This window comes from Bufo gargarizans, chromosome 6 (genome assembly GCF_014858855.1).
Source record: "Bufo gargarizans isolate SCDJY-AF-19 chromosome 6, ASM1485885v1, whole genome shotgun sequence".
Taxonomy (NCBI): Eukaryota; Metazoa; Chordata; class Amphibia; order Anura; family Bufonidae; genus Bufo; species Bufo gargarizans.
In genome coordinates this window covers 181,783,401-181,811,231 of record NC_058085.1, presented here as the reverse complement: position 1 = coordinate 181,811,231, position 27,831 = coordinate 181,783,401, and the positions used below count along the sequence as shown (strand labels likewise).

Sequence of the window (27,831 nt, the reverse complement as noted above, 5' to 3'; positions counted from 1 at the left end):
GTATATAGAAGACGGGCGGCCGCCGTACTGACTGTATATAGAAGACGGGCGGCCGCCGTACTGACTGTATATAGAAGACGGGCGGTCGTTCTGTGACACTATTACTGCATCACAACCCCAGGGGTTAAAGATCATAGCGGAGGATCGCCAGTGCCCCACTGATCATCACAGCGATTATACAGTGCTGTACATGGTGTGTACTCCAGTCACAGCCAGAGCTGCAGTCACCTCACGTCTATACTCCAGTCACATCTAGAGCTGCAGTCACCTCACGTCTATACTCCAGTCACAGCCAGAGCTGCAGTCACCTCACGTCTATACTCCAGTCACAGCCAGAGCTGCAGTCACCTCACGTCTATACTCCCGTCATATATAATCTCTGGGTTCGGGCGGTTCTGCTGGCACACACAGGATGACCCGGACCGTCCAGGATAAGTCGCGGTTCGGTCCCGTGCAGACAGGTAGTGAGCTGTAATGCCGCCGCTGTCCCGCAGGGGGCGCTGTATGCTCTCGTCCTGTAATGAGGGATCAGGCTGTCGCCGCCATCTTTTTGGAGTCTGGAGGGCAGCGGATGCCGAGCTCTGGCGCCCCCTGGTGTTTGTGCTGGAGGCCGGAAGTGCAGCGCACGTGGGGAAGACGGAGCTGCTGGCGCTGAAGAGCGGGGTCCGGTCCTCCGTGTATTTCGACCTGAGGGGGATTCACCCGGCGCTGCTCAACCAGGGTCGCGGGAGGATGGGGGCACTGGATGCAGGGGTGACAGGAGGATGGAGGGGCACTGGATGGAGGGGTGACAGGAGGATGGAGGGGTGACAGGAGGATGGGGGGGGGGGGGGGGGGGGGTTGACAGGAGGATGGAGGGGCACTGGATGGAGGGGTGACAGGAGGATGGGGAGGAGGACAGGAGGATTGGGGGGGGGGTGACAGGAGGATGGAGGGGCGACAGGAGGATGGAGGGGCACTGGATGGAGGGGTGACAGGAGGATGGAGGGGCGACAGGAGGGTGGGGGGTGACAGGAGGATGGGGGGGGGGGCGACAGAAGGATGGGGGGTGACAGGAGGATGGGGGGGCACTGGATGGAGGGGTGACAGGAGGATGGGGGGGCACTGGATGGAGGGGTGACAGGAGGATGGGGGGGGCACTGGATGGAGGGGCGACAGGAGGATGGAGGGGCGACAGAAGGATGGGGGGGGGTGACAGGAGGATGGGGGGGGTGACAGGAGGATGGGGGGGCACTGGATGGAGGGGTGACAGGAGGATGGGGGGGGCACTGGATGGAGGGGTGACAGGAGGATGGAGGGGCGACAGGAGGATGGAGGGGCACTGGATGGTGGGGGATGACAGGAGGATGGGGGGGTGACAGGAGGATTGGGGGGGGTGACAGGAGGATGGAGGGGCACTGGATGGTGGGGGGTGACAGGAGGATGGGGGGGGCGACAGGAGGATAGAGGGGCACTGGATGGGGGAGGGTGACAGGAGGATGGGGGGGGTGACAGGAGGATGGAGGGGCGACAGAAGGATGGGGGGGGGTGACAGGAGGATGGGGGGGGTGACAGGAGGATGGGGGGGCACTGGATGGAGGGGTGACAGGAGGATGGGGGGGGCACTGGATGGAGGGGTGACAGGAGGATGGAGGGGCGACAGGAGGATGGAGGGGCACTGGATGGTGGGGGATGACAGGAGGATGGGGGGGTGACAGGAGGATTGGGGGGGGTGACAGGAGGATGGAGGGGCACTGGATGGTGGGGGGTGACAGGAGGATGGGGGGGGCGACAGGAGGATAGAGGGGCACTGGATGGGGGAGGGTGACAGGAGGATGGGGGGGGTGACAGGAGGATGGAGGGGGGGGCGACAGGAGGATGGAGAGGGGGGGCGACAGGAGGATGGGGGGGGGGAGGATGGAGGGGGGGGGCGACAGGAGGATGGAGGGGGGGGCGACAGGAGGATGGAGGGGGGGGGGGCGACAGGAGGATGGAGGGGGGGGGCGACAGGAGGATGGAGGGGGGGGGGGCGGCGACAGGAGGATGGAGGGGGGGCGGCGACAGGAGGATGGAGGGGGGGGGGCGACAGGAGGATGGAGGGGGGGGGCGACAGGAGGATGGAGGGGGGGGGGGGCGACAGGAGGATGGAGGGGGGGGGGGCGACAGGAGGATGGAGGGGGGGGGCGACAGGAGGATGGGGGGGCAGGTTATAGACAGAGCCCCCAGGGATGATGCTCTTGTGGGTCATGTCTTTGACCTCTGACTCGCGCAGGTCGCCGATGCGGGGGCGCAGTATCACGCGGTCTGCGGCGTTCCGTACACCGCCCTTCCCCTCACCACCATCATTTGTCAACTCCGCAAGAGAGGCCAAAGACTACGGTGAGTGGGTCATGTGACTGGCGGTTCTGGAGTCCAGCTGGGTGCGGAGGTCGGATCCTTCATCCTTGTATCACCCCGGGGACACCTGCCTGATCATTGAGGACGTGGTGACGAGCGGCTCCAGCGTCCTGGCGACAGTGGAGGTGCTCCAGGTGACGGACACCATTGTGCTGGTGGACAGAGAGCGGCATCGCGCTGCACGCCATCTGCACCCTCAGCCAGCTCCTGGACGTCCTGCAGCAGCTGGGGAAAGTGGATGCAGATACGGTGGAGAACGTCAGGAGGTTTATAGCAGGGAGCAGGGTGGGCGCACCAGTCCCGGCCCCCGCAGCGCCCTCACCTACTCCATCCATGCCGCCTTCCCAGACACTCACCCCATGGCTGCTCCGCCTGATGGGGGAGAAGCAGAGTAACCTGTGCCAGCCGACTTTACGGAGCTGCTCCGGCTGGCCGAGGAGCTGGGACCCTCCATCTGTGTGCTGAAGTCCCACGTGGACATCCTGAGTGACTACACCCCCGACGTCTCCGGGCGCTCGCCGATCAGCACGACTTTCTAATCTTTGAAGATCACAAGTTTGCAGACATTGGGAACACGGTGACACGTGAGGGTGAGAGCCCCCCCCCCCCTTTTCTGGTCTCTGGGGGGGCACGGTGACCCGACTTTTGATCTTTTCTGTAGGTGGCGTTTTCAGAATCTCTTCTTGGGCTGATGTGGCGAATGTCCATGGTTGCCGGGCCCCAGGGTGGTACAAGGTCTGCAGGAGGCGTTGGGCAGGGGCTGCCTCGTGATCGCTGCGATGAGTTCCAAGGGGTCACTGGCTGCTGGGAGTAGTCTGCTGGTGGCGGCCTATAATCACCAGGCAGATCCCGTAAGGGGCTGGGGGTCCAGATGCAGCCAGGAGGTGAGTGCTATCACAGGACACCCGCACCTCACATCATACAGAAACCAGGCACCTCATGGCCGCTCCTGCCCACACCAAGGGTGACCAGATCCGACTACAGGTGGTAGGGTGCGGAGGGGCATGCTGCGACCCTGCTGGTCCAGAAGATGGGATCCGGTGTCCCCTTCACTACTGATCTGTGTGTGGTCTTGCGGTAGGATGCAGTGATCAGCTGGAGACGCCCATCAGATCCACTCTCCGGTTATGGGGGGTCACTCGCAGGAGATTCTCTGGGACGTACCAGACGTCATCGTGGGCCGCGGTGTCCTGTCATCTCACAAGTGGCTGCAGGGGGATACCACGCTGTTCACGTCTCTGCTATCATGGCTGCCATAACGGTACGCCGGATCCCAGCAACACCAGACAGACCCCATTAAAGGCACCAGCAAACCCTGACTGAAAACGTGGACGTAGCCTGTGGCTCCTTGAGGACTTCTGCACTGACACGTTGCACCAGCACCAGCTGCGAGAGCAGGATGAGCTCAGACTGTCCAGGCCCAGCCGTGTGATTGATGCTAAATGACGCAGCTTTGAAAAGGGGCGTTGTAAAAAAAAAATACTGCGCCAGGTTTAGGGTGTGCACCCCAGAGACCGAGCGCAGCTTTTATAATATCTACATTTAGTACAGTAATCACCACGGTTCTCATTAATGGACAGCTAGCAGAGTTCTTGAAATTCAGTAGAAGTTGCGCCATGAGCGCAGATCGTCGCACCACCGCAGACTTTACAGCCTTTATTAATTTAATGTTATTACAATGATTGCAGCAAATTTTCAAAATATTCTCTGATGCTAAAAACGGAGCAGTTAAAATCCAGGAAACGGTTAAACATCAACTTGGGACGGTCGTCTGGATAAAGTCGCAATGGCCGGATATACAAAAATAATTTCAATAAAGGTAAAAAACGTACCAAAGAGTCTGCAGCAGCAAGTAGCGTCCTGGCATCAACGGCCAGAGATCATCCCAGGGTCGGCGCGGCGTCCAGTCTAGAAATGTCTCACTACAGTACACCCCTCATATACATCCCCCGTAAACATTCACTGTATTATACTCCAGAGCTGCACTCACTATTCTGCTGGTTTTTAAAAGAAATAGAGGGATGTGTGTCCACCAATGTGCTGACTACTTCCAGTAACAACCAGTAGAATAGTGAGTACAGCTCTGGAGATGACGTGTGTGACTGAATAGTGTGGGGACAGATGGTAAGTGGTCACATTGTGCATAGTCCAACCAATATATGGTGTAGAAGAAAGATCCCACATTTCATTCCGCCCAGTGGGCGGTCTTAGCGAGCTGTAGGACCGCCCACCAGACTCCTGGCAGGGAGTCAACCCTATATGCGCACGTACAGTTATGAAGACTTAGTTCCTGACAGGAGTCCGGTGGGCGGTCCTACAGCCACACAGCTGTGAATCACTGATAGGACCGCCCACCGGACTCCTGGCAGGGAATCAACCCTATATGCGCACGTACAGTTATGAAGACTTAGTTCCTGACAGGAGTCCGGTGGGCGGTCCTACAGCCACACAGCTGTGAATCACTGATAGGACCGCCCACCGGACTCCTGGCAGGGAGTCAACCCTATATGCGCACGTACAGTTATGAAGACTTAGTTCCTGACAGGAGTCCGGTGGGCGGTCCTACAGCCACACAGCTGTGAATCACTGATAGGACCGCCCACCGGACTCCTAGGCACGTTAACCCTAGACCTCGCTCCTCCTGCGGCCGCAGATCGGACATCTGCACAATGTGAACGCTTCCCTTCAAAAACAAACCCAACGCTAAAGTGAAAAAAATCCCAGCAAGTTAAGAAGTCTCCTGCACCCAGCTTTCCCAGGGTTCTGCTCTGCCACAGGCCTTGGCCTCCAGGAAAGCTGGGTGACCGCTCTGCTGGACGCTGCACCGTTCTGGTAACATCACCGCACCCACATTCACTGCGTCCGATGCAGCCGAGCGTGGACCCTTCACCCTGATTAGTCCTGGACTAGTCCCTAATAAAATCCTAGTTATCTATGTGGCACGCTGTGGGTTAATCTACGCCCGGGCAGCAGGTTATGCCGAAGTTCTGCTCGCGATCAGTGTAGGATCCAGGGGCAGCCCCCCAGCAGAAGTCAATACAAATGTGCAAATAAGCCAATGGCGGCCAGCCGCGGCCCGCTCACAGCGCCCTCTGGGTCAGGGTAATGCAGCGCACGCGCCTCAGTCCACATCACCCACAGGTTGGAATCCGTTGGACGTCCCGTTGTAGGATTTCGCCATCATGCTGTACATCTCGTCTACGTTGTAGGTGGAGATCGGCTGCTGGTACAGGGGGTTGGATGCCTGTCGGGAGAATACGCTCATGAGGGGCGGCACACTACACAAGATGGCGGCATGCAGGTCCATCCACTAACCACGGGCCCCACACTCACCATTTCATACTTGGCTCTGGACCGTTCACTCTGAAACCGTGCAAACTCGCGGCGATCGTGGATAGTCACCAGCAGTTTCCAGACCGCCAGGAGAACGAGGCCAACCAGTAATATGCTGCCCACCACCGCCAGCAGCACCATCAGGGCATCCGGGGGGCTGCCGCACTCTGAGGAGGAGACATGGCAGGGTCAGGGCGAGGGCGACAGTGATAAACAATGCAGAGCGGCGTGCCAGTCCTGCAGGGTACACGGGGAGGCGCCACTCACCCGGCTCCTTCAGCGCGGTCAGGACGGATCTTCCGCTCGGGTCCTCGGAGTACGTGAACCTCATCACACATTCATTCTCCGTCTTGTAGACGCACAGAACGGCCTCAGAATTCTCGGCATCTGAAAGACAAAGTACAATGTGAATGGCGCCACTGCCTACGAGGAGGCACGCGTGGAGGAGCCCGTGACAGCGGGTATCTGGAGCCACCGAGGCATAAGGAGCACAATACCTCAGGGAGATTGCGCCTGCATTCCCGGTAACGAGCAGCAGGTGGCGCTGTGTGCAGGTAGTGCAGGCGCCAGCTGTCCTCATCTGTGAATAGCGCACGCCAACTTGGCGCAAAACTCCAAACATCAGCAAAACAGAAAACATCCCGCCGCATTCCTGAGGGGGAGGGGCAGCGCAGATAATATAGGGACATGGAATCCCGCACATTCCTGCAGCTTCCTGTCAGGACACATGGAGTCCATTATGTCCGAGAAGCCAAAAACAAGACCAGGGACCACCGCCTGCACCCGCCCGCAGTGTGACTGAACCCTCCACATCGCGAGTGGGCACAGGATCCGTCAATGGCAGCAACAGGACAACCCGTCACAATCTGCCCACTCCCCCCCACAGCAGAGATCACTGACTCATTGTAACAAACTGTCAGCACCGGAGAGTGAACAGAGGAGCCTTTACATGGACATCCTTCACAGCGGAGGGGTTGTTACAATGTATTACATTTGTATGGCTTCACAGCCTCTGCAAGCTCCACATGGCGGCGGCACAAGACAGATTGTCACAATGTATCAGGCTGAGGGTTTGTTACAGTTCTATCCTGTGTGGACCCCAGGCTGATACATGTTACCTGCACTGATACATTGTAACAAACTTGGCACAGGATGTGTGCAGCTGACACAGAGCCTGAAAAGCCAACAGTCATTCTCACAGGTGAAGGTCTGTTACAATGTATCATGGCCAGACAATCCTCTGAGAGATACATGAGCAGCACAAATCTTCTTCCTGTCCTGATGGTTTGTTACAATGTTTCAGTGAAGGTAACATATCAGTCTGGTGTAGGGCTGAAAAGGATTCATCGATGTAATCGAAGCAAAAACATCTGACAGTTTCCCTGCATCGAGGATTCGCTTAAATCACATCACCACGGAGCGCGAGTGAAATTAAGCCCCTCACTCACCGCTCCGTGGCCTCAGCACCGCGCTGCAGTGGCCAGGGCCTTGCGTGCACAGATCGTCAGCGCGCTGGCTGGCGCTGTGTGTGACGTCAGGTCCCTCCCAGTGCATGCTGGGATGAAGATGCGTCTCCTGCGGACTCCATGTGTCAGCACATGCCGCACTGCCAGGAAAGGGAAGTATAAAGTTGGGCACCTGTGATTTGAAGGGGCTGAGGGCGCTGGGTGGGCATGAAGGGGCTGAGGGCGCTGGGTGGGCATGAAGGGGCTGAGGGCGCTGGGTGGGCATGAAGGGGCTGAGGGCGCTGGGTGGGCATGAAGGGGCTGAGGGCGCTGGGTGGGTATGAAGGGGCTGAGGGCGCTGGGTGGGGTCATGGAGGGGCTGATCTGATGGCACTGGGGGGCATGGCAGAACAGCCTGCTGCAGTACACCGTATTGGGCATAGCCGGATACAACCAGCTATGTGCTCTCATCGACTATAATGTGGTGCAGGCCATGTTCCGGCATACATGCTGCGCAGCGTCCTGTACGCTGTAACAAGGTCGGACCCCGTTACAGTCACTCGCTGCAGCAGCCGGCGGTCTCCAGCTACACCCGACACAATGTATATTGCTGCCTTATCCGCTATACCAGTGTAAGGAATACAAATAGTGTTTTTATAAAGAAATACGTTATTTTAAGAAGGTTTTTCTTATTACTCGATTACTAAAATAATTGTTTGCTGCAGCTCTAGTCTGGAGTCCACACAGGATTCTGTAAACTGGATACAATGTAACAAACCCTCAGCAAAGTCACAACAGATTTATAGCCACTGAATGCAAACCATGAATGTTCCCAGCCACTGACAGGAAACAGAGATCTTGAAAGTGTCAGATAATGGAAACCCTGTGTATTAAGACGAAGCCGAGCTCCTCGTTATCCACTGATAATTAAGGGATTGACCACCAGTGACGGGGGTCTCTGCTCACGGACGCACCCGGAGACACTAACAGGGGCAGACCCCTTTATTCAGGACGTACCGAGCGCCTCCACCAGGAGGATGTCGTCCTTGCACAGCTTCTGGCAGGTGTGGTTGTCGGCGAGGCGTCCGGTCTGGTAGAGGCGACACTCGATGCAGTCCCTGGAAAAGAGGTGGAAAATCTTCAAAAATCCAAATGGTGAACCCTAAAGCGCCACAGAGTTATCACGGGCGCCGTCCGCTGGGAGGTCGCTCTGCGCCATTTTGCACGTTACCTTTTTGTTCCGCAGGCGTCGGGGCAGGTGGGGCACTTCTCACAGGTCTCCCCGAACGCTCCTGGCTCAATACACTGGCAGCGGCCACACACGCACGCCCCTTTGCCGCTGCACATGCGCCCGTCGCTGGACACGCAGCTCTCCGTCTCCGTGGTGCAGTTACAGTTATCACCAACGTAACCGGTGTGGCATTTACACTCCCCGCAGTCACACTCGCCGTGCCCTGCAAGACAAGGGTTACACCGTGTGACCAGCAGCACATCACCCCCATCATCCCCAGGAGCACACAGCCCAATCTCCCTACTTCACACACAGTGTATCACCCCCATCATCCCCCGACCCCAGGAGCTCACAGTGAGGACACTTATCCTAAGGTGTCTGTAGGCTTTTTCTGTGGCCCCTGGTTGGATTGATACCCAGGACCCCGATGATGTCACTGAGACCCCCCCACCCTTGTGAATACTTTGTTTGCACCCCCAGGAGTTGTGGAGAGCGGGGGCCCCCCATAAAGGACCAGTCACGGCGCCCCACCCCTACGCCATTATCAGGGGACCCGAGGATTAGGTCTCATGCGCACAGGCCACATCTGGGTCAGCTGTGGACCCATTCACTTCAGTGGGGCTGTCCGCACCCGTATGTCCGTTCCATCCGCAAATATGTACAACATTATCCATTACGGACAAGGATCGGACAGTTCTATTATGGGCTGGACGTCCTGTTCCGTAAAACGTGGACCGCACGTGGCCGCCATCCATGTTTTGCAGGCCCACAATTTGCAGACTGCACAAATGGCTACAGTCATGTGCATGAGGCCTTAACGGGGCCCAACATGAGAGGAGCAGAAGAAGCCAAAGCTGGAGGCCGGGGGAAGGGAAAGGAGAACACAGGCTGAATGTAGACGGGGCCCCTGCTGGGATTTAAGCCCGAGAGCCGTAGGCAGCAGAGCCAAGTGATAACACCCCCAAATCAGACAGCCGTCCCCCGACATCAGGACGTCCCCACACACAGGCCGGTCGGCCGGTAATGCCCGTGGCCAGTTCTAGACCTGGTTTATGATTCCAGGGCAGTTGATCCAATAAGGGCTGCGTTTTGATTGGATGCAGTTGGCAATAACTATTTAACAGCAGCTGTCCCTTTAAATGGAACACTACTCTCAGCAGGACTGAAGTGTCAGCCTTAGGAGCCGAGTGTCAGAATTCCCACCGCCGAGACCGGCTCAGTCCTGTGCCAAAAACAAACAAACTGCAGGCCGCCCCGCGGTCATCGTCCTCCGTGAGGAGACTGCGAGAGGAGAGCGGCCTTAAAGGGACAGGTGAGAACAGTGACTGCAACGTGTCCATATGGAGGAACGCAGAGTCACCGCCATTGTGAACCCAAGTATATGAAGGAATTAAGGAAAGGGTTTACAAAGTTAACCCTTCAGTGCACAGATAGGGGGGAGGGGGCATTCCATGGGCCAGGATGGGGGGGGGGGGGACACCACCCACAGCAAATTATGTCCATATGACTGATAACAGGGAGCAATAGACTGTATTCTCCTATCCTACAGTCATCCTCTCCCCTGAAATGGCTGATAACAGGGGGCAATAGACTGTATTCTCCTGTCCTACAGTCATCCTCTCCCCTGAAATGGCTGATAACAGGGGGCAATAGACTGTATTCTCCTGTCCTACAGTCATCCTCCCCCTGACATGGCTGATAACAGGGGGCAATAGACTGTATTCTCCTATCCTACAGTCATCCTCTCCCCTGAAATGGCTGATAACAGGGGGCAATAGACTGTATTCTCCGGTCCTACAGTCATCCTCTCCCCTGAAATGGCTGATAACAGGGGGCAATAGACTGTATTCTCCTGTCCTACAGTCATCCTCTCCCCTGAAATGGCTGATAACAGGGAGCAATAGACTGTATTCTCCTGTCCTACACTCATCCTCTCCCCTGAAATGGCTGATAACAGGGAGCAATAGACTGTATTCTCCTGTCCTACAGTCATCCTCTCCCCTGAAATGGCTGATAACAGGAGGCAATAGACTGTATTCTCCTGTCCTACAGTCATCCTCTCCCCTGAAATGGCTGATAACAGGGAGCAATAGACTGTATTCTCCTGTCCTACAGTCATCCTCTCCCCTGACATAGCTGATAACAGGGGGCAATAGACTGTATTCTTCCTGTCCTACAGTCATCCTCTCCCTGAAATGGCTGATAACAGGGGGCAATAGACTGTATTCTCCTGTCCTACAGTCATCCTCTCCTCTGAAATGGCTGATAACAGGGGGCAATAGACTGTATTCTCCTGTCCTACAGTCATCCTCTCCCCTGAAATGGCTGATAACAGGAGGCAATAGACTGTATTCTCCTGTCCTACAGTCATCCTCCCCCTGAAATGGCTGATAACAGGAGCAATAGACTGTATTCTCCTGTCCTACAGTCATCCTCTCCCTGAAATGGCTGATAACAGGGGGCAATAGACTGTATTCTCCTGTCCTACAGTCATCCTCTCCCCTGAAATGGCTGATAACAGGGGGCAATAGACTGTATTCTCCTGTCCTACAGTCATCCTCTCCCCTGAAATGGCTGATAACAGAGGGCAATAGACTGTATTCTCCTGTCCTACAGTCATCCTCTCCCCTGAAATGGCTGATAACAGGGGGCAATAGACTGTATTCTCCTGTCCTACAGTCATCCTCTCCCCTGAAATGGCTGATAACAGGGGCAATAGACTGTATTCTCCTGTCCTACAGTCATCCTCTCCCCCTGAAATGGCTGATAACAGGAGGCAATAGACTGTATTCTCCTGTCCTACAGTCATCCTCTCCCCTGAAATGGCTGATAACAGGGGCAATAGACTGTATTCTCCTGTCCTACAGTCATCCTCTCCCCTGAAATGGCTGATAACAGGGAGCAATAGACTGTATTCTCCTGTCCTACAGTCATCCTCTCCCCTGAAATGGCTGATAACAGGGAGCAATAGACTGTATTCTCCTGTCCTACAGTCATCCTCTCCCCTGAAATGGCTGATAACAGGGGCAATAGACTGTATTCTCCTGTCCTACAGTCATCCTCTCCCCTGAAATGGCTGATAACAGGGGGCAATAGACTGTATTCTCCTGTCCTACAGTCATCCTCTCCCCTGAAATGGTTGATAACAGGGAGCAATAGACTGTATTCTCCTGTCCTACAGTCATCCTCTCCCCTGAAATGGCTGATAACAGGAGGCAATAGACTGTATTCTCCTGTCCTACAGTCATCCTCTCCCCTGAAATGGCTGATAACAGGGGGCAATAGACTGTATTCTCCTGTCCTACAGTCATCCTCTCCCCTGAAATGGCTGATAACAGGGGGCAATAGACTGTATTCTCCTGTCCTACAGTCATCCTCTCCCCTGAAATGGCTGATAACAGGGGGCAATAGACTGTATTCTCCTGTCCTACAGTCATCCTCTCCCCTGAAATGGCTGATAACAGGAGGCAATAGACTGTATTCTCCTGTCCTACAGTCATCCTCTCCCCTGAAATGGCTGATAACAGGGGGCAATAGACTGTATTCTCCTGTCCTACAGTCATCCTCTCCCCTGAAATGGCTGATAACAGGAGGCAATAGACTGTATTCTCCTGTCCTACAGTCATCCTCTCCCCTGAAATGGCTGATAACAGGGGCAATAGACTGTATTCTCCTGTCCTACAGTCATCCTCTCCCCCTGAAATGGCTGATAACAGGGGGCAATAGACTGTATTCTCCTGTCCTACAGTCATCCTCTCCCCTGAAATGGCTGATAACAGGGAGCAATAGACTGTATTCTCCTGTCCTACAGTCATCCTCTCCCCTGAAATGGCTGATAACAGGGGGCAATAGACTGTATTCTCCTGTCCTACAGTCATCCTCTCCCCCTGAAATGGCTGATAACAGGGGGCAATAGACTGTATTCTCCTGTCCTACAGTCATCCTCTCCCCTGAAATGGCTGATAACAGGGGGCAATAGACTGTATTCTCCTGTCCTACAGTCATCCTCTCCCCTGAAATGGCTGATAACAGGCGGCAATAGACTGTATTCTCCTGTCCTACAGTCATCCTCTCCCCTGAAATGGCTGATAACAGGGGGCAATAGACTGTATTCTCCTGTCCTACAGTCATCCTCTCCCCTGACATGGCTGATAACAGGGGGCAATAGACTGTATTCTCCTGTCCTACAGTCGTCCTCTCCCCTGACATGGCTGATAACAGGGGGCAATAGACTGTATTCTCCTGTCCTACAGTCATCCTCTCCCCTGAAATGGCTGATAACAGGTGGCAATAGACTGTATTCTCCTGTCCTACAGTCATCCTCTCCCCCGAAATGGCTGATAACGGGGGCAATAGACTGTATTCTCCTGTCCTACAGTCATCATCTCCCCTGAAATGGCTGATAACAGGGGGCAATAGACTGTATACTCCTGTCCTACAGTCATCCTCTCCCCTGAAATGGCTGATAACAGGGGGCAATAGACTGTATTCTCCTGTCCTACAGTCATTCTCTCCCCTGAAATGGCTGATAACAGGGGGCAATAGACTGTATTCTCCTGTCCTACAGTCATCCTCTCCCCTGAAATGGCTGATAACAGGGGGCAATAGACTGTATTCTCCTGTCCTACAGTCATCCTCCCCCCTGAAATGGCTGATAACAGGGAGCAATAGACTGTATTCTCCTGTCCTACAGTCGTCCTCTCCCCGGCTGATAACAGTAATTAGACAGTAGCTTTACACTGCTGATGTTTTATTTACAGCGTGCTGGCCCTTTAAGGGTGAGTGCACTTCATGGTCGGACCCTCGATCTGAGACCCTCCTGGGGAAGCTTTGGTCTCCTTAGAGATTGTGGGGCAGGGGGCTGTGCGGACCCTCCGCCTCTCGTGACAATGCTCCTGTCAGATTTGCTTGTGAAGGGTCCCACTTCCAAATTCCGCCGTCGCCCGGATCCCATTCATCCCTACCTGCCCCCCCCTCGCCTGCTGATTTAGATGCAAGCAGCAATTAGCGGCCCCCCGGGTGACGTGACCCGACGTGGCCCCTTTAGCCCAGTTAGTTATTGTCTCCCATTATTGGGGGGGGGGGGGGGGGGCGCAATGACAGAGCATACAAGGGGGGGGGCCACACACACACACACAATACCCGCCCGCTCTCCCAGGCTCCTGAGAGGTAATCTGTGCAGGTTTTTTTTTTTTGGGGGGGGGGGGGAGTGGGGGGCAAGCGCAGATTTTTGGGACGCCGAGTGTCGTCCATGATAAGTGGCGCCCCCCGGCGAGCGGCTTCCTGCCTTGTGCTCTAATTTTAGATCTGATATTTCACCACAAAATACAAGTGACTCTTGGCAGGAAACGGACCCCCGGAGACCGTCATCAACCACAGAGGATGTCTGAGAACTCACAGGGGATGATGGGAGTCTCAGTACCTGAAGCTGCATCATCATCCAGTGCTCTGCAGCTCTCTAACAGACTGTCTTCACCTACACTCAATTTGCAAGATTTCTGATTGCTGTCAATGAATGGGAACATCCATCTTGACATAAACCTTACCACAGCTGATGGTTTGTTACAATGTATCAGCCTGGAGTTCAGGATGTTCACTGCAAGTATTGTCTAGACTGGCTACAACCCCCCAGCTGTGATCAGGACTAGAGCCTCTGGTTGTAAACAAGAATGTTCCTATTCACTGACAGCAAGCAGAGAAGACAGCAGGACATTAGACCTAACCCAAGTCTATTAGAACCTGGAAAACATCAGCAAACAATGATTAAGCATCATTCATGTAATGCTGGCCCTTCACAGAGGGATGGATGCTGGGAGTTGTAGTATCAGGAGAACACTGCAGTAATATCCACAGCGCCCCTCCCCCCTGTTAACGGACATCTCCCCAGGGATCAATAGTGACCCAGATTCTCTACTCCCCCCTCCCCCCAGCACTGATGCCTCCACCAGTTACATACTGGTCAGTGAAGCCACCAAAGTCTCCCCCACATCAGCTCTACCCCATGACGCCTCCCAGTACTGACGCCACCAGTTACATACTGGTTACAGACGCCACCCCCCCCCCCCCATCACTGGGTCCATCCACATGACCTATAGAGGGCGCAGACTGGAAGGATAGGCTATTCATTATACAGTGGAGCCCTCGTTATTCCTCTTATTACTCCTGGAAATTCATGCATAAATTGATAGCTGGATGGTAGCAGGGGGGGGGGGGGGGTCCGACATCGGCACGGGCACCGATTGGACTTACCAGGAGGGATAAAGGAGGAACGGCTCCAGAATGGTTCTGTCATGTACAAGTAATTACTGCAGCAGACTTGGGGGGTCTCAGGAGTCATTGGGGGGGTGGCAGAGAATTAACCCCGGGGTTACAGACAAGGTCACTGTGCAATAACCAGCGCCAAACTTGCAGGGCCAGGACCGCGACTGCGGAGGAGCAGATGAGCCTCGTGCCTCGCAGTACATAAGACCGTGCCTGACCATAATAATATTACCGGCTACAGAGGGGTCGGATCCAGGGAGCGAGGCCTCTTTCACACGAACGTGTGCGCTCCGGGGCCATACTGAGGAACACATTTGCGGATCGGCAATACACTGGGCGCTGTTCCATGGGCATTCTGCATCACGGATGTGGACCCATTCACTTCAATGGTTCCGCAAATCCGGAGATACGGAATGGAAGCACGGAACAGAACCCTACGGGAGCACTACGGAGTCTTTCCGCAAAATGTTAGAACATGTCCTATTTTTTGGCAGAACGGCCGGATCGCGGACCCATTAAAGTGAGAGGGTCCGGGATCCGCTGCCCCACGGATGGGTGTTCGTGCGGGCCGCAGCAGGACCACAGGGCGCACACATTCGTTGTTTTGCCTTCCTCTGGATCAACGTGCAGGATGACCCCCGTTTATAAGGCCGAACTGGATGGACAGAGGGCTTTATTCGGCCTTATAAACTATGTAACCCCAATACACACCTCAGCTGCTGCAGAATCTCTTTGTGAAGACTGCAGTAGACCTAGAAATGAGGTTCTGCAGCAGCTGAGGTATCACATAAGCCTCCCACCTCTTCCTCATTGCTAGAAAGGATAAGCGGCAACTAAGAAGCCCTCCCTTCTCTGGCATCATACATGAAGACACGGCCGGCGGCCATTACTGGCGATCAGAACCCACCTGAGCACAGGACGCCCTTGAACCTGGCACACGAGAAGTCGTCGCACTGGCAGTAGGAGCCGCTGATGCGCCCAAACTCGCTCTCATAGCAGGAGCACAGGCCGCAGAGGCACCGCCCCCGCCCGTTACACACCGTGTGGGCCTCCGACTCCCGGCAGGTGCTCAGGGACTGGTCGCTGCTGTCGTCCTCCTCCCCGCACTCGCAGCGCGCTCCCAGGAAGCCGGCCTCACAGTTGCACATGCCGCAGCTGTAGGTGCCGTTACCGCTGCATTTCCCGCTGCTGCTCTCCACATGCTGCGAGCAACCGCAGCTGCAATTATACGTCACCGTCACCTCCAGGGCGTCCCGAAACCCCACCGGCTTTATGGTGAAGGTGTCCATGGTGCCCGATGGGGGGCAGGAGCGCGCCTCTGCCGAAACCTCAAACGACACCTGGAAGGAGACAGGAACATTACTGCTCGGACCCTCCAGCCAGAATGATGGGGGTGATACATTGTGCGCGCGCGCGACAGGGAAACTATAAACAGCTAAAATATAAACCCAACACTTTCGGTTTTGCTCCCATTTTGCAGGAGCTGAACTCAAAGATCTGAAACATTTTCTACAGACACAGAAGACCCGTTACTCTCAGATATTGTTCACACATCTGTCTGGATCTGTCTAGTGAGGGCTTCTCCTCTGCCGAGATAATCCATCCCCCCTCACAGGTGCTGATTAGACAGCATGAATATTGCACAGTGTGCCTTAGACTGCCCACAATAAAAGGACACTCTGAAATGTGCACAGTTTTGCCTTACTGGGGAAGGGGGTCAGAAAACCAGTCAGTATCTGGTGTGGCCGCCATTTGCCTCACGCAGTGCAGCTCATCTCTGTGGCATAGAGTTGTATCAGGTTGTTGATTGTGGCCTGTGGGATGTTGGTCCGCTCCTCTTCTGTGCGAAGTTGCAGAATATTGGCAGAACTGGAACGCGCTGTCGTATACGCCGATCCAGAGCATCCCAAACGCATCAATAAAATGCCCGTGTTCATTGTCCATAACATACGCCTGCCCGTACCATACCCCCACCGCCACCGCGGGCCACTCCATCCACAACGCTGACGTCAGCAAACCGCTCACCCACACAACGCCACCCACACTGCCATCTGCCCTGAACAGTGAAAACCGGGACTCATCCGCGAACAGAACGCCTCTCCACCGTGCCAGACGCCATCGAATGTGAGCATTTGCCAACTCAAGTCGGTTACGACGACAAACTGCAGTCAGGCCCAGACCCTGATGAGGACGACGAGCAGAGGAGCTTCTCTGAGACGGCGTCTGACAGTTTGTGCAGAAATTCTTTGGTTATGCAAACCGATTGTTGCTGCAGCCGTCCGGGCGGCTGGTCTCAGACGACCATGGAGGTGAACATGCTGGAGGTGGAGGTCCTGGGCTGGTGTGGTTACACGTGGTCTGCGGTGGTGAGGCCGGTTGGATGTTCTGCCAAATTCTCTGAAACGCCTTTGGAGACGTCTTATGGTAGAGAAATGAACATTCATTGCGACAGCTCTGGTAGACGTTCCTGCAGTCAGCATGCTGAGTGCACGCTCCCTCAAACGTTGCGACATCTGTGGCATTGTGCTGTGTGGTCAAACTGCACATTTCAGAGGGGACTTTTATTGTGGGCAGTGTAAGGCACACCTGTGCAATATTCATGCTGTCTAATCAGCACCTTGATCTACCACACCTGTGAGGTGGGATGGATGCGGAAAAGGAGAAGCGCTCACTGACAGATCTAGACGGATGTGTGAACAATATCTGAGATTAATGGGTCTTCTGTGTCTGTAGAAAATGTTTCCGATCTTTGAGTTCAGCTCCTGCAAAATGGGAGCAAAACCGAAAGTGTTGGGTTTATATTTTTGCTCAGTGTAGATTGTGAGTTTTTGGGGTCAGAGATGATGGGAGTGATACTTTCTATACATAGTATTCGGGGGTCTCCTGAACAGACGGCATCTGATACCTGGAAGCTTCACTGTATCATATACCAGGCGGGGCCCTACATGTTACACGGGCCCCACAACGTGCCCCTTGATTGGAGAAGGCCCTGTCCAGAAATCCACCAGCAGCCTTCAGATTCCCCCAGTGGATTTATATTTGTACATCCGTACACAGAATTAACGGGACCAATCCACGTGTGGCAGTCGCTAGTGGTATCCGCATGGAAAACACGGCTAAAGTGAACATGTGGGAAAAAAGTGGAAGCGTCAGGGAATCTGCGCCAACACACTCAACGAGGGTCCACGCCGCAGTTCCTGCGGCTGCAGATATTTTATATGTGGTTTTCCAGAATGGACATGACCAGACACCACAGGAAACGGCGCCGGAGTCTGCTCTCAGTTCAGCTTCAGTCGTGGCGCCCCCAGACTCCGCCCTCCTCGCCATGCTTACCGTGTCACCGATCATCAGCTCTCCACACTTCTTGAGCCCGGGATACGTCACTCCGTCCTGACACGTGGCTGAGAAGCTAAGACCGAGGTCATCGGGGGTCTCGGATACGGTCAGCTCGACCTTGGAACGAATGTTCTGGAAGACAGCGGTGCGGGGGAGGTGAGGCGACACCCAAACAACAGATATCTGCGCCCTGGAAGGTCACAGAGCCGCCGGGCGCCAGTTACTGTCTGAAACAGCAGCTTGTGACAGTTTATTTTGCGACACCCATTTTCCCCATTATGCTAGTGAACAGTTGTCAGACTCCATCCACTGTACAGTGATAAACAGGTCGTCAGAGTAGAAGCCCACCCCGAGGAGCGCAAGAGCTCACTGCCCAGACCCCGAGGAGCGCAAGAGCTCACTGCGCGGACCCGGAGGAGCGCAAGAGCTCACTGCCCAGACCCCGAGGAGCGCAAGAGCTCACTGCGCGGACCCCGAGGAGCGCAAGAGCTCACTGCCCAGACCCCGAGGCGCGCAAGAGCTCACTGCCCAGACCCCGAGGCGCGCAAGAGCTCACTGCCCAGACCCCAAGGCGCGCAAGAGCTCACTGCCCAGACCCCGAGGCGCGCAAGAGCTCACTGCCCAGACCCCGAGGCGCGCAAGAGCTCACTGCCCAGACCCCGAGGCGCGCAAGAGCTCACTGCCCAGACCCCGAGGCGCGCAAGAGCTCACTGCCCAGACCCCAAAACCAGTCACACGAGCGGCTCATTTATAATCCCAGATGTAAAGCAACAATCACACTGCAGTCCAACCCCATACACAGAAACTGCCCCGTTATCAGCCATGTCAGGGGGGAGGATGACTGTAGGACAGGAGAATACAGTCTATTGCCCCCTGTTATCAGCCATTTCAGGGGAGAGGATGACTGTAGGACAGGAGAATACAGTCTATTGCTCCCTGTTATCAGCCATTTCAGGGGAGAGGATGACTGTAGGACAGGATAATGCAGTCTATTGCCCCCTGTTATCAGCCATTTCAGGGGAGGGGATGACTGTAGCGCCATTACAATGTTACATGCTGCATCGTGCTCGGTGTTGTTACAGTGTTTCGGTCAGACACTTGTTCAGGTATTAACATTCCCCTGTAGCCTAAGGCTGAAGACAGAGTGGACGCCTCGTCTCTAAGAAATCTGTCCAGGGGGTCACATATTTATGCAATCATCTCAGGCTCTCACTTCTCCTGAAATACTCTGCACGGCTTGGGGCCCTGCTATTTCCACATCCCTCCAATTCCCCATGACATGCCGCACTGTCTTCCTCTACACCTCCTGAAACACTCTGTGCTGCTGGCAGGGGAGCCTTACATTGTACGCGTTGACGATGAGCTGCAGGATGTTCTTGGAGCTCGGCTCCAGGATCTCCACCGTTGTCCCCGGGATCAGAGACGTGAGATTCTTAGAAGAGAAAAAACAACCTCGTTACCACCTGAGGATGTGACTCCGCCATTTAAAAGCAGGCGCAGGAGGCGGGGCTTACAATACATTTATGGGGCAGCATGCCCCGCCTCCATCCGCCCCCCTTACCTTATACAATAAATAATGTGTTTTCGGAACTGCGAATATTAGATGAATGTTGTTCTCCGACAGCTTCTCCCCGAGCAGCGCCAGCGACGGATAATCCTGAGGGAGGAGCATCAAGCGTCAGAGCGCCATTACCGCAGGCAATACTAGTGCAGGACAAAGGCTACCACTGCGCAGAGGGAGGAATATTCTGCTTACTCCTGTCCTGAAACACTCTGTGCTGCTGGAGGATTCCTGCCCTTTCCTTCCCCAGTATCCAGCAACTTTCTATTAGACTTTGTGTTTCAATGTCTCATTTAAAAGACCTCTGCTTACTGTCAGTGAATGTGTGCATCTACTACATACAGCTGAGGGATTGTTTCAATGTATCCTCTAACATCCACACAATCTTGTTCCGGTTTGTTACAATGTGTCAGTCCAGTATCTGTATTGATTAGATTGTGGGGCCCTGCATCACGCGGCCTCCGCTCCTCCCAGTATGTGAGAACGTGAAGGATAATTCTACAGATACTGGACTGCGGATTGGCACAACCTGCGGCATACGCGGCGCCATTATACAGCTGTGTGCATGACGCTGAACTACTGCTTCTAGACGCAGCGACCGCAGCCCACGGAGGTGGTCGCCCAGCTATCCCAGCACCCGGCACATCTACCTTATATCCAGGGAGGGGCGACTGCAGGATAAAGGGCCGACACTTGACAACCTGGGGGGCTGTGAGGGAGGCCATATTGACTACCACATAACTTTTCCAGGAGCAGATGCCTATTCTTACCAGCTGATTAGCGGCGCTGTACTCGTTGTCCATGTCGAGGTGGCACTGCCCATCATGTGGCTGCACCAGTCCGGCCAGCTTACCATCCAGTGCAATATGCGGGACGTCATCTGTAGTGATCACCAGCAGATGCGAGGCCTCCGTCCTCCAGCCGACCCGATCCTGCCAGGAAACATCCCACGTTAATTACAGCGATTGCATAACACTGGCATCACGTGACCCGACACAGGGCGGAACCACGTGCCTCCCGTGACCCGACACAGGGCGGAACCACGTGCCTCCCGTGACCCGACACAGGGCGGAACCACGTGCCTCCCGTGACCCGACACAGGGCGGAACCACGTGCCTCCCGTGACCCGACACAGGGCGGAACCACGTGCCTCCCGTGACCCGACACAGGGCGGAACCACGTGCCTCCCGTGACCCGACACAGGGCGGAACCACGTGCCTCCCGTGACCCGACACAGGGCGGAACCACGTGCCTCCCGTGACCCGACACAGGGCGGAACCACGTGCCTCCCGTGACCCGACACAGGGCGGAACCACGTGCCTCCCGTGACCCGACACAGGGCGGAACCACGTGCCTCCCGTGACCCGACACAGGGCGGAACCACGTGCCTCCCGTGACCCGACACAGGGCGGAACCACGTGCCTCCCGTGACCCGACACAGGGCGGAACCACATATTCTACAATGCAGCCCGGCTGGGAACAACTGGCGGCACATTCCAACTCTGGCCCAGGAAACAATCAGATCTGTTATTCCACCAGCGCCAAGGACCTGACAACAGGTGGAGACAGCCGCTCACCCTGTCCCGCCATTACATCTGTCTCTGGGAAAGCTGGATGACCACTAATAAGACTACCACTCCCAGTGGGATGACCCAGCTTTCCCAGAAGCCTGTACGGCAGGTCTCTTTGTTCGGCGGTGAGGTACGCAGCGTCCGGCAGGCCCCGACACGATGAAGTGTAATTACAAGCTGCTGATTCACTGCAGGATCCTCCGCTTCATCCGGCTAATCCGCCTCTGCCCCAACCTGCCCGACAAAGCCCCGGGGGGGGGGGGGGGGGGGGGAGCACCCCTCATCACCCTGCCACACCAGCACCCCGCTGCTCATCATGACTGGAGAAGGACCCGCCGGGGCGTATGAGGTCACCGTTATATACTGTAGGATATATAGCGCCCACGCACGGTGGCGGCCTCACGTCCGAGCACGTTACGGCTGCAATGGATGCCGGGTGAAGTGTATACACACACAATGCTGCCCACCACAGGACTGCGCTTTGAGACGCCGACCGCCGTTATGGGAGGAATCCGGCAAGCACTACAGTAACCGCCGGTCAGCCACGATTAATGCCGAATCCACATGTGCGCACTCACGTCACTGGCGCTCGTCTGTACCATGTTCTGCTCCCGGGGAATTGTCTCTACGTAGGACACGGAGCGCGGACAGTACAAAGACAGGGACACGCTACAGTCAGTGCCGCCGGGCAAAATGGATGAAATGGTGACAAGGTTTACCAAGTATGATCCGATAATTGAACACCTGGCAACGTGGGGTTAAATACGTGATGTGTGGAGACGTGGCTGCAGTCTCTGTGGGCACCACTTTCATAAAGGACTGTCCCGCCATCCTAGCAAGGAAGACGCTGCTGCAGCATATCACACCCAAACCAACAGCGGGAGCAACGAACTGCGACCAAATCGCCATCCAGCAAATGAGCCACAAAACAACCATCACCCCCCCCCCCCCCCCCCCCCCCAACCACAAGAGACAGGAACTGCAACAAAGTAACAAGATGTAACTAATGCAAAAACAAAACCACCAAGAACAGAAACCTGGAAACAAGATCTGAAACCTCATAAGAAAGCAAAAATTAGCCTGAGGAAGGGGCAACAGCGGGAACCAGATACCCAAACACCAGGAATCTCCAAAATAATCCTCTGGAGCCCATTATAAGGGCACATATAAAATGAATCTACATCCTGTATTATTCTCCAGAGCTGCACTCACTATTCTGCTGGTGCAGTCACTGTGTACATACATTACTTATCCTGTACTGATCCTGAGTTACATCCTGTATTATACTCCAGAGCTGCACTCACTATTCTGCTGGCGCAGTCACTGTGTACATACATTACTCATCCTGTACTGATCCTGAGTTACATCCTGTATTATACTCCAGAGCTGCACTCACTATTCTGCTGGTGCAGTCACTGTGTACATACATTACTTATCCTGTACTGATCCTGAGTTACATCCTGTATTATACTCCAGAGCTGCACTCACTATTCTGCTGGTGCAGTCACTGTGTACATACATTACTTATCCTGTATTATACTCCAGAGCTGCACTCACTATTCTGCTGGTGCAGTCACTGTGTACATACATTACTTATCCTGTACTTATCCTGAGTTACATCCTGCATTATACTCCAGAGCTGCAGTCACTGTGTACATACATTACTTATCCTGTACTGATCCTGAGTTACATCCTGTATTATACTCCAGAGCTGCACTCACTATTCTGCTGGCGCAGTCACTGTGTACATACATTACTTATCCTGTACTGATCCTGAGTTACATCCTGTATTATACTCCAGAGCGGCACTCACTATTCTGCTGGTGCAGTCACTGTGTACATACATTACTTATCCTGTACTGATCCTGAGTTACATCCTGTATTATACTCCAGAGCTGCACTCACTATTCTGCTGGTGCAGTCACTGTGTACATACATTACTTATCCTGTACTGATCCTGAGTTACATCCTGTATTATACTCCAGAGCTGCACTCACTATTCTGCTGGTGCAGTCACTGTGTATATACATTACTTATCCTGTACTGATCCTGAGTTACATCCTGTATTATACTCCAGAGCTGCACTCACTATTCTGCTGGTGCAGTCACTGTGTACATACATTACTTATCCTGTACTGATCCTGAGTTACATCCTGTATTATACTCCAGAGCTGCACTCACTATTCTGCTGGTGCAGTCACTGTGCACATACATTACTTATCCTGTACTGATCCTGAGTTACATCCTGTATTATACTCCAGAGCTGCACTCACTATTCTGCTGGTGCAGTCACTGTGTACATACATTACTTATCCTGTGCTGATCCTGAGTTACATCCTGTATTATACTGCAGAGCTGCACTCACTATTCTGCTGGTGCAGTCACTGTGTACATACATTACTTATCCTGTACTGATCCTGAGTTACATCCTGTATTATACTCCAGAGCGGCACTCACTATTCTGCTGGTGCAGTCACTGTGTACATACATTACTTATCCTGTACTGATCCTGTGTTAAATCCTGTATTATACTCCAGAGCTGCACTCACTATTCTGCTGGTGCAGTCACTGTGTACATACATTACTTATCCTGTATTATACTCCAGAGCTGCACTCACTATTCTGCTGGTGCAGTCACTGTGTACATACATTACTTATCCTGTATTATACTCCAGAGCTGCACTCACTATTCTGCTGGTGCAGTCACTGTGTACTGGAGACCTCACCTTGCAGACAGCAGCTTGCAGAACGGCATCGAATGCTCCCTCTGGGGCGTCCCGGTTCCGCGACACTTGCTGGTTCTGCACCTCGGCGTTGAAGTTGCTGACCTTATCCGTGAGGGAGAGAACATGGCGGAAACCGAAGGACGGGATGCAGTTTGGGAAGGGCTTATACCTGTGAAGAGAGGAGCGATGCGCTGAGTTTTCTGCGTCCCCCTCCCCCAATCACAACCCCCTGGCTGAGTCCGCCACCATCGGGCAGATCCTGAATGACAGAGTCGCCACCTGGCTTCCTCAACGGCGCTCATTGTGTCAGTCCTTACTGCCACTCCTGGGGGCGTGGCCTGAGCTATGTTATGTGGCCGTCGTCCAGCAGAACAATGACACCTGGAGCGCGGGGGGGAATTCTGGAAACGTGCTGCTTGTTCATGGCCGCCCCCAACCGGTGGAGACGGCCAGAACTGGGGCAGAGAAAAACAGATGTGTACAGGTCCTCACCATGTCCTCTGCTGGCTGTCAGTGAATGGAGACACCCTAGCAGGCTGATATCCCATTCTGACCTGATACTTCTCACAGCTGAGGGGTTATCTGCGCTGACACACTGTAACAACCCTCCAGCTGTACAGACAGGGCTGGGTCAGGTCGGCCGTGCACTTACCCGGTGCAGGGGTTGTTCTGATATTTGGGGGCGGTGTGCGAGAACGGGGAGACGTTCTTATCCACGAATGTGCCGAACCCCAGGAGGAAGTTGCTGGTGAGTTTTGCCATCTCTGCGGCCAATCGCGTCCCCAAATTCCGAATGGTGTCCAGGTCGTCCTTCATTGACAGAGACAAGTCCATCAGGTAGTAGAGGTCCACCGGGTAGTCCTCCACCTGCCGCACGTGAATCTTAAAGGAGGCTGCCGCACCTGCAGGGGGTGACAAGGGGTCGTCACAAGCCCCCATACTACAACACCTCCTCCCCCACCCTCCATGTCCGACTCCCAACTTTCTCACAATGATAACCCCGCCCATGCTTACTCTAGCCCCTCCCACCAGCTGAATACAGCACGCGCTCTACGTGATTTTAGGATTCCGGGGCGACTACTGACCTGGCCGGAGAGACAGCGAGAGACTCTGCGGCGTCACCTGGATGATGTCCGCCTGGGACGACCCGGACCCCTTGCTGCTGAGCAGGAGGCTCCTGGTCACAGCGACTTTACTCTTGGGGCCCTCGATAAAATCCGGAGCGCAGCCTTTAGCCATCAGATTGTCCAGGAAATCGCAGCGCGACGTCACCGTGCGAGACGCCCCAAAGTTCTGCAGGGATGAAAAACCGGGGAGACCGTGACAACGTCCTCTCCTCCCTGCAGCGGCCGTGAGCGGTCAGAGCGACAAGAAGGGGGGCTATGTGCTAAAGATGGCCGCCCGTGACCGCTCACATAGGGGCCAAGTATATCTGTCAAGGAAAGCCGAGCGACAACGCCTGTGGGAGCTGCAATCATGGCGGCATTTGTCGTCACCCAGCTTTCCCAGAAACGGACAACTTCTCAAAGTAGCGGCTACATGTCTGGTGTGGATGGGGCAGAGCTGCAATACTCAGCACAACCATGGACAGGAGGGGCGCCGCTACTCCATTCATTATTCTGTGATACGGGGACTCCTCCCACTGCGCAGCTGCACGATGGCGGCCGTGGATCAGATGGGAACACGGAAGAGAACGGAGCACCGCCGAACAGATGACCGCAGCAATCAGATGGGGGGGGGGGGGGTGTCCTTTAAATCTATGGCAAGGTCTAATCTGATAGTCAGGGGAGGGGCTGACACCAGCAGGAATCTGACAACTTGCTGCGAACAAGCCAGCTCTGGGGGGGAGGGGAGTACTCAGGACCAGGGAAGGGGGGGCGAAGGTCTTCAGGACCAAGGAGGGGAGGGGCTGACACCAGCAGGAATCTGACAACAAGGAAGATGCAGGAGAGATCAGGATGAGGGTTATAGTCCATCATCTGGGAACACCAGACATGTTGAGAGTAGTAGTAGTAATGCAGATTCTGATACCCAATAGGAAGGAGAAAGGTAGAAGATGATGGGAGTAGGAGTACTTGTGGCAGAGTAACTTATTTCTTGAAAGTACCAGATACACTAATGTAATAGTAATGCAGAGGATGATGGGGAAGTAGTAGTAGAGGATATGGTACTTACCTCCTGGGAGCACCAGGCGCACTCTGGGTGGAGGAGCAGACAGTCCGGACAGGCGGTGACGCTGCGGCTGCTGCACACGTTCACACCTGCAGGAAACGCCAGAGGTGAGGAGGTGAGGGGGGGCCCTAAACACCCGGTACATCAGATATCACAGCTCCGGCGCCGCTTCCCTCTCACAGACTTTACTCTTCCCAACTCCCGCAGCCTCTCTCTCCCCCCCCTCCCCCCGGTCCCGCAGCCTCTCACCTCCCCCCGGTCCCGCAGCCTCACCTCCCCCTCCCCCCGGTCCCGCAGCCTCACCTCCCCCTCCCCCCGGTCCCGCAGCCTCTCACCTCCCCCCGGTCCCGCAGCCTCTCACCTCCCCCTTCCCTCCCCCCCCGGTCCCCGGTCCCGCAGCCTCTCCTCCCCCTCCCCGGTCCCGCAGCCTCTCCTCACCCGCGCGGGTCTGTGCGGCGCAGCACAGCAGCAGCAGGGCCCCGAGCAGACGGCTCCCGCTCATGGCGTCCTCCTCAGGCGTCACAGGCCGCGGACTCCCCGAGACCGGTCCATAACAACAAGAGCCCCAGAGCGAGCGCCGAGACCACGCCCACTCAGTCGTAAGACACACCCTCTTAACCCCCTCGGCTGGGGACAGCTATTTACTGTCTGAAGTGTTAACCCCCTGCTGCCCGGCTACAAATGCACTAACTTCAGCGGAGGGGACCATCCACCGGAGACACGACGGCGCCATCTGCTGGACGGACGGTGACACTGCTGAGGAGCGTCTGAACAAACGGAATCCTGCTGTGACCTGTGTTGTCCTCACGCTCGCTTGGGGGGGGGGGGGTGTCCTGTGCATCAGGAGAGACTGGGGGGTGTCCTGTGCATCAGGAGAGACTGGGGGGTGTCCTGTGCATCAGGAGAGACGGGGGGTGTCCTGTGCATCAGGAGAGACGGGGGGGGGGGTGTCCTGTGCATCAGGAGAGACGGGGGGGGTGTCCTGTGCATCAGGAGAGACGGGGGGGGTGTCCTGTGCATCAGGAGAGACGGGGGGTGTCCTGTGCATCAGGAGAGACGGGGGGGGTGTCCTGTGCATCAGGAGAGACGGGGGGGTGTCCTGTGCATCAGGAGAGACGGGGGGGTGTCCTGTGCATCAGGAGAGACGGGGGGGGGGTGTCCTGTGCATCAGGAGAGACGGGGGGGGGGTGTCCTGTGCATCAGGAGAGACGGGGGGGGTGTCCTGTGCATCAGGAGAGACTGGGGGGTGTCCTGTGCATCAGGAGAGACTGGGGGGTATCCTGTGCATCAGGAGAGACGGGGGGGGGGTGTCCTGTGCATCAGGAGAGACGGGGGGGGGGTGTCCTGTGCATCAGGAGAGACGGGGGGTGTCCTGTGCATCAGGAGAGACGGGGGGGTGTCCTGTGCATCAGGAGAGACGGGGGGGGTGTCCTGTGCATCAGGAGAGACGGGGGGGGGTGTCCTGTGCATCAGGAGAGACGGGGGGGGTGTCCTGTGCATCAGGAGAGACGGGGGGGGGGGTGTCCTGTGCATCAGGAGAGACGGGGGGGGTGTCCTGTGCATCAGGAGAGACGGGGGGGTGTCCTGTGCATCAGGAGAGACGGGGGGGTGTCCTGTGCATCAGGAGAGACGGGGGGGGTGTCCTGTGCATCCAGGAGAGACGGGGGGTCCTGTGCATCAGGAGAGACTGGGGGGTGTCCTGTGCATCAGGAGAGGACGGGGGGGGTGTCCTGTGCATCAGGAGAGACGGGGGGGGTGTCCTGTGCATCAGGAGAGACGGGGGGGGTGTCCTGTGCATCAGGAGAGACGGGGGGTTCCT

The 27,831-nt window shown here is 55.4% G+C and overlaps 2 protein-coding genes across 2 annotated transcripts; one reads left to right on the top strand and one right to left on the bottom strand.

Annotated features, from left to right (window-relative positions):
• Positions 1 to 474: 474 nt before the first annotated feature.
• Positions 475 to 4,748, top strand: UMPS (uridine monophosphate synthetase). The gene is given in 6 exon segments (XM_044299569.1): positions 475 to 753; positions 2,252 to 2,358; positions 2,396 to 2,542; positions 2,544 to 2,776; positions 2,779 to 2,883; positions 2,886 to 4,748. Coding segments are annotated over 6 exon segments (999 nt in total). The 3' UTR covers positions 3,014 to 4,748.
• A 14-nt stretch (positions 4,749 to 4,762) lies between these two features.
• ITGB5 (integrin subunit beta 5) lies at positions 4,763 to 26,631 on the bottom strand. The gene is made up of 15 exons (XM_044300221.1): positions 26,451 to 26,631; positions 26,016 to 26,101; positions 24,926 to 25,133; positions 24,493 to 24,742; positions 23,841 to 24,009; positions 20,314 to 20,475; positions 19,544 to 19,639; positions 19,325 to 19,414; positions 17,980 to 18,114; positions 15,554 to 15,986; positions 8,386 to 8,608; positions 8,172 to 8,272; positions 5,977 to 6,096; positions 5,710 to 5,876; positions 4,763 to 5,620 (listed from the first exon to the last, which is right to left on the bottom strand). The coding sequence occupies exons 1-15, from the start codon at positions 26,512 to 26,514 to the stop codon at positions 5,498 to 5,500; spliced, it is 2,427 nt and encodes an 808-aa protein (XP_044156156.1). The 5' UTR covers positions 26,515 to 26,631; the 3' UTR covers positions 4,763 to 5,497.
• Positions 26,632 to 27,831: the final 1,200 nt, after the last annotated feature.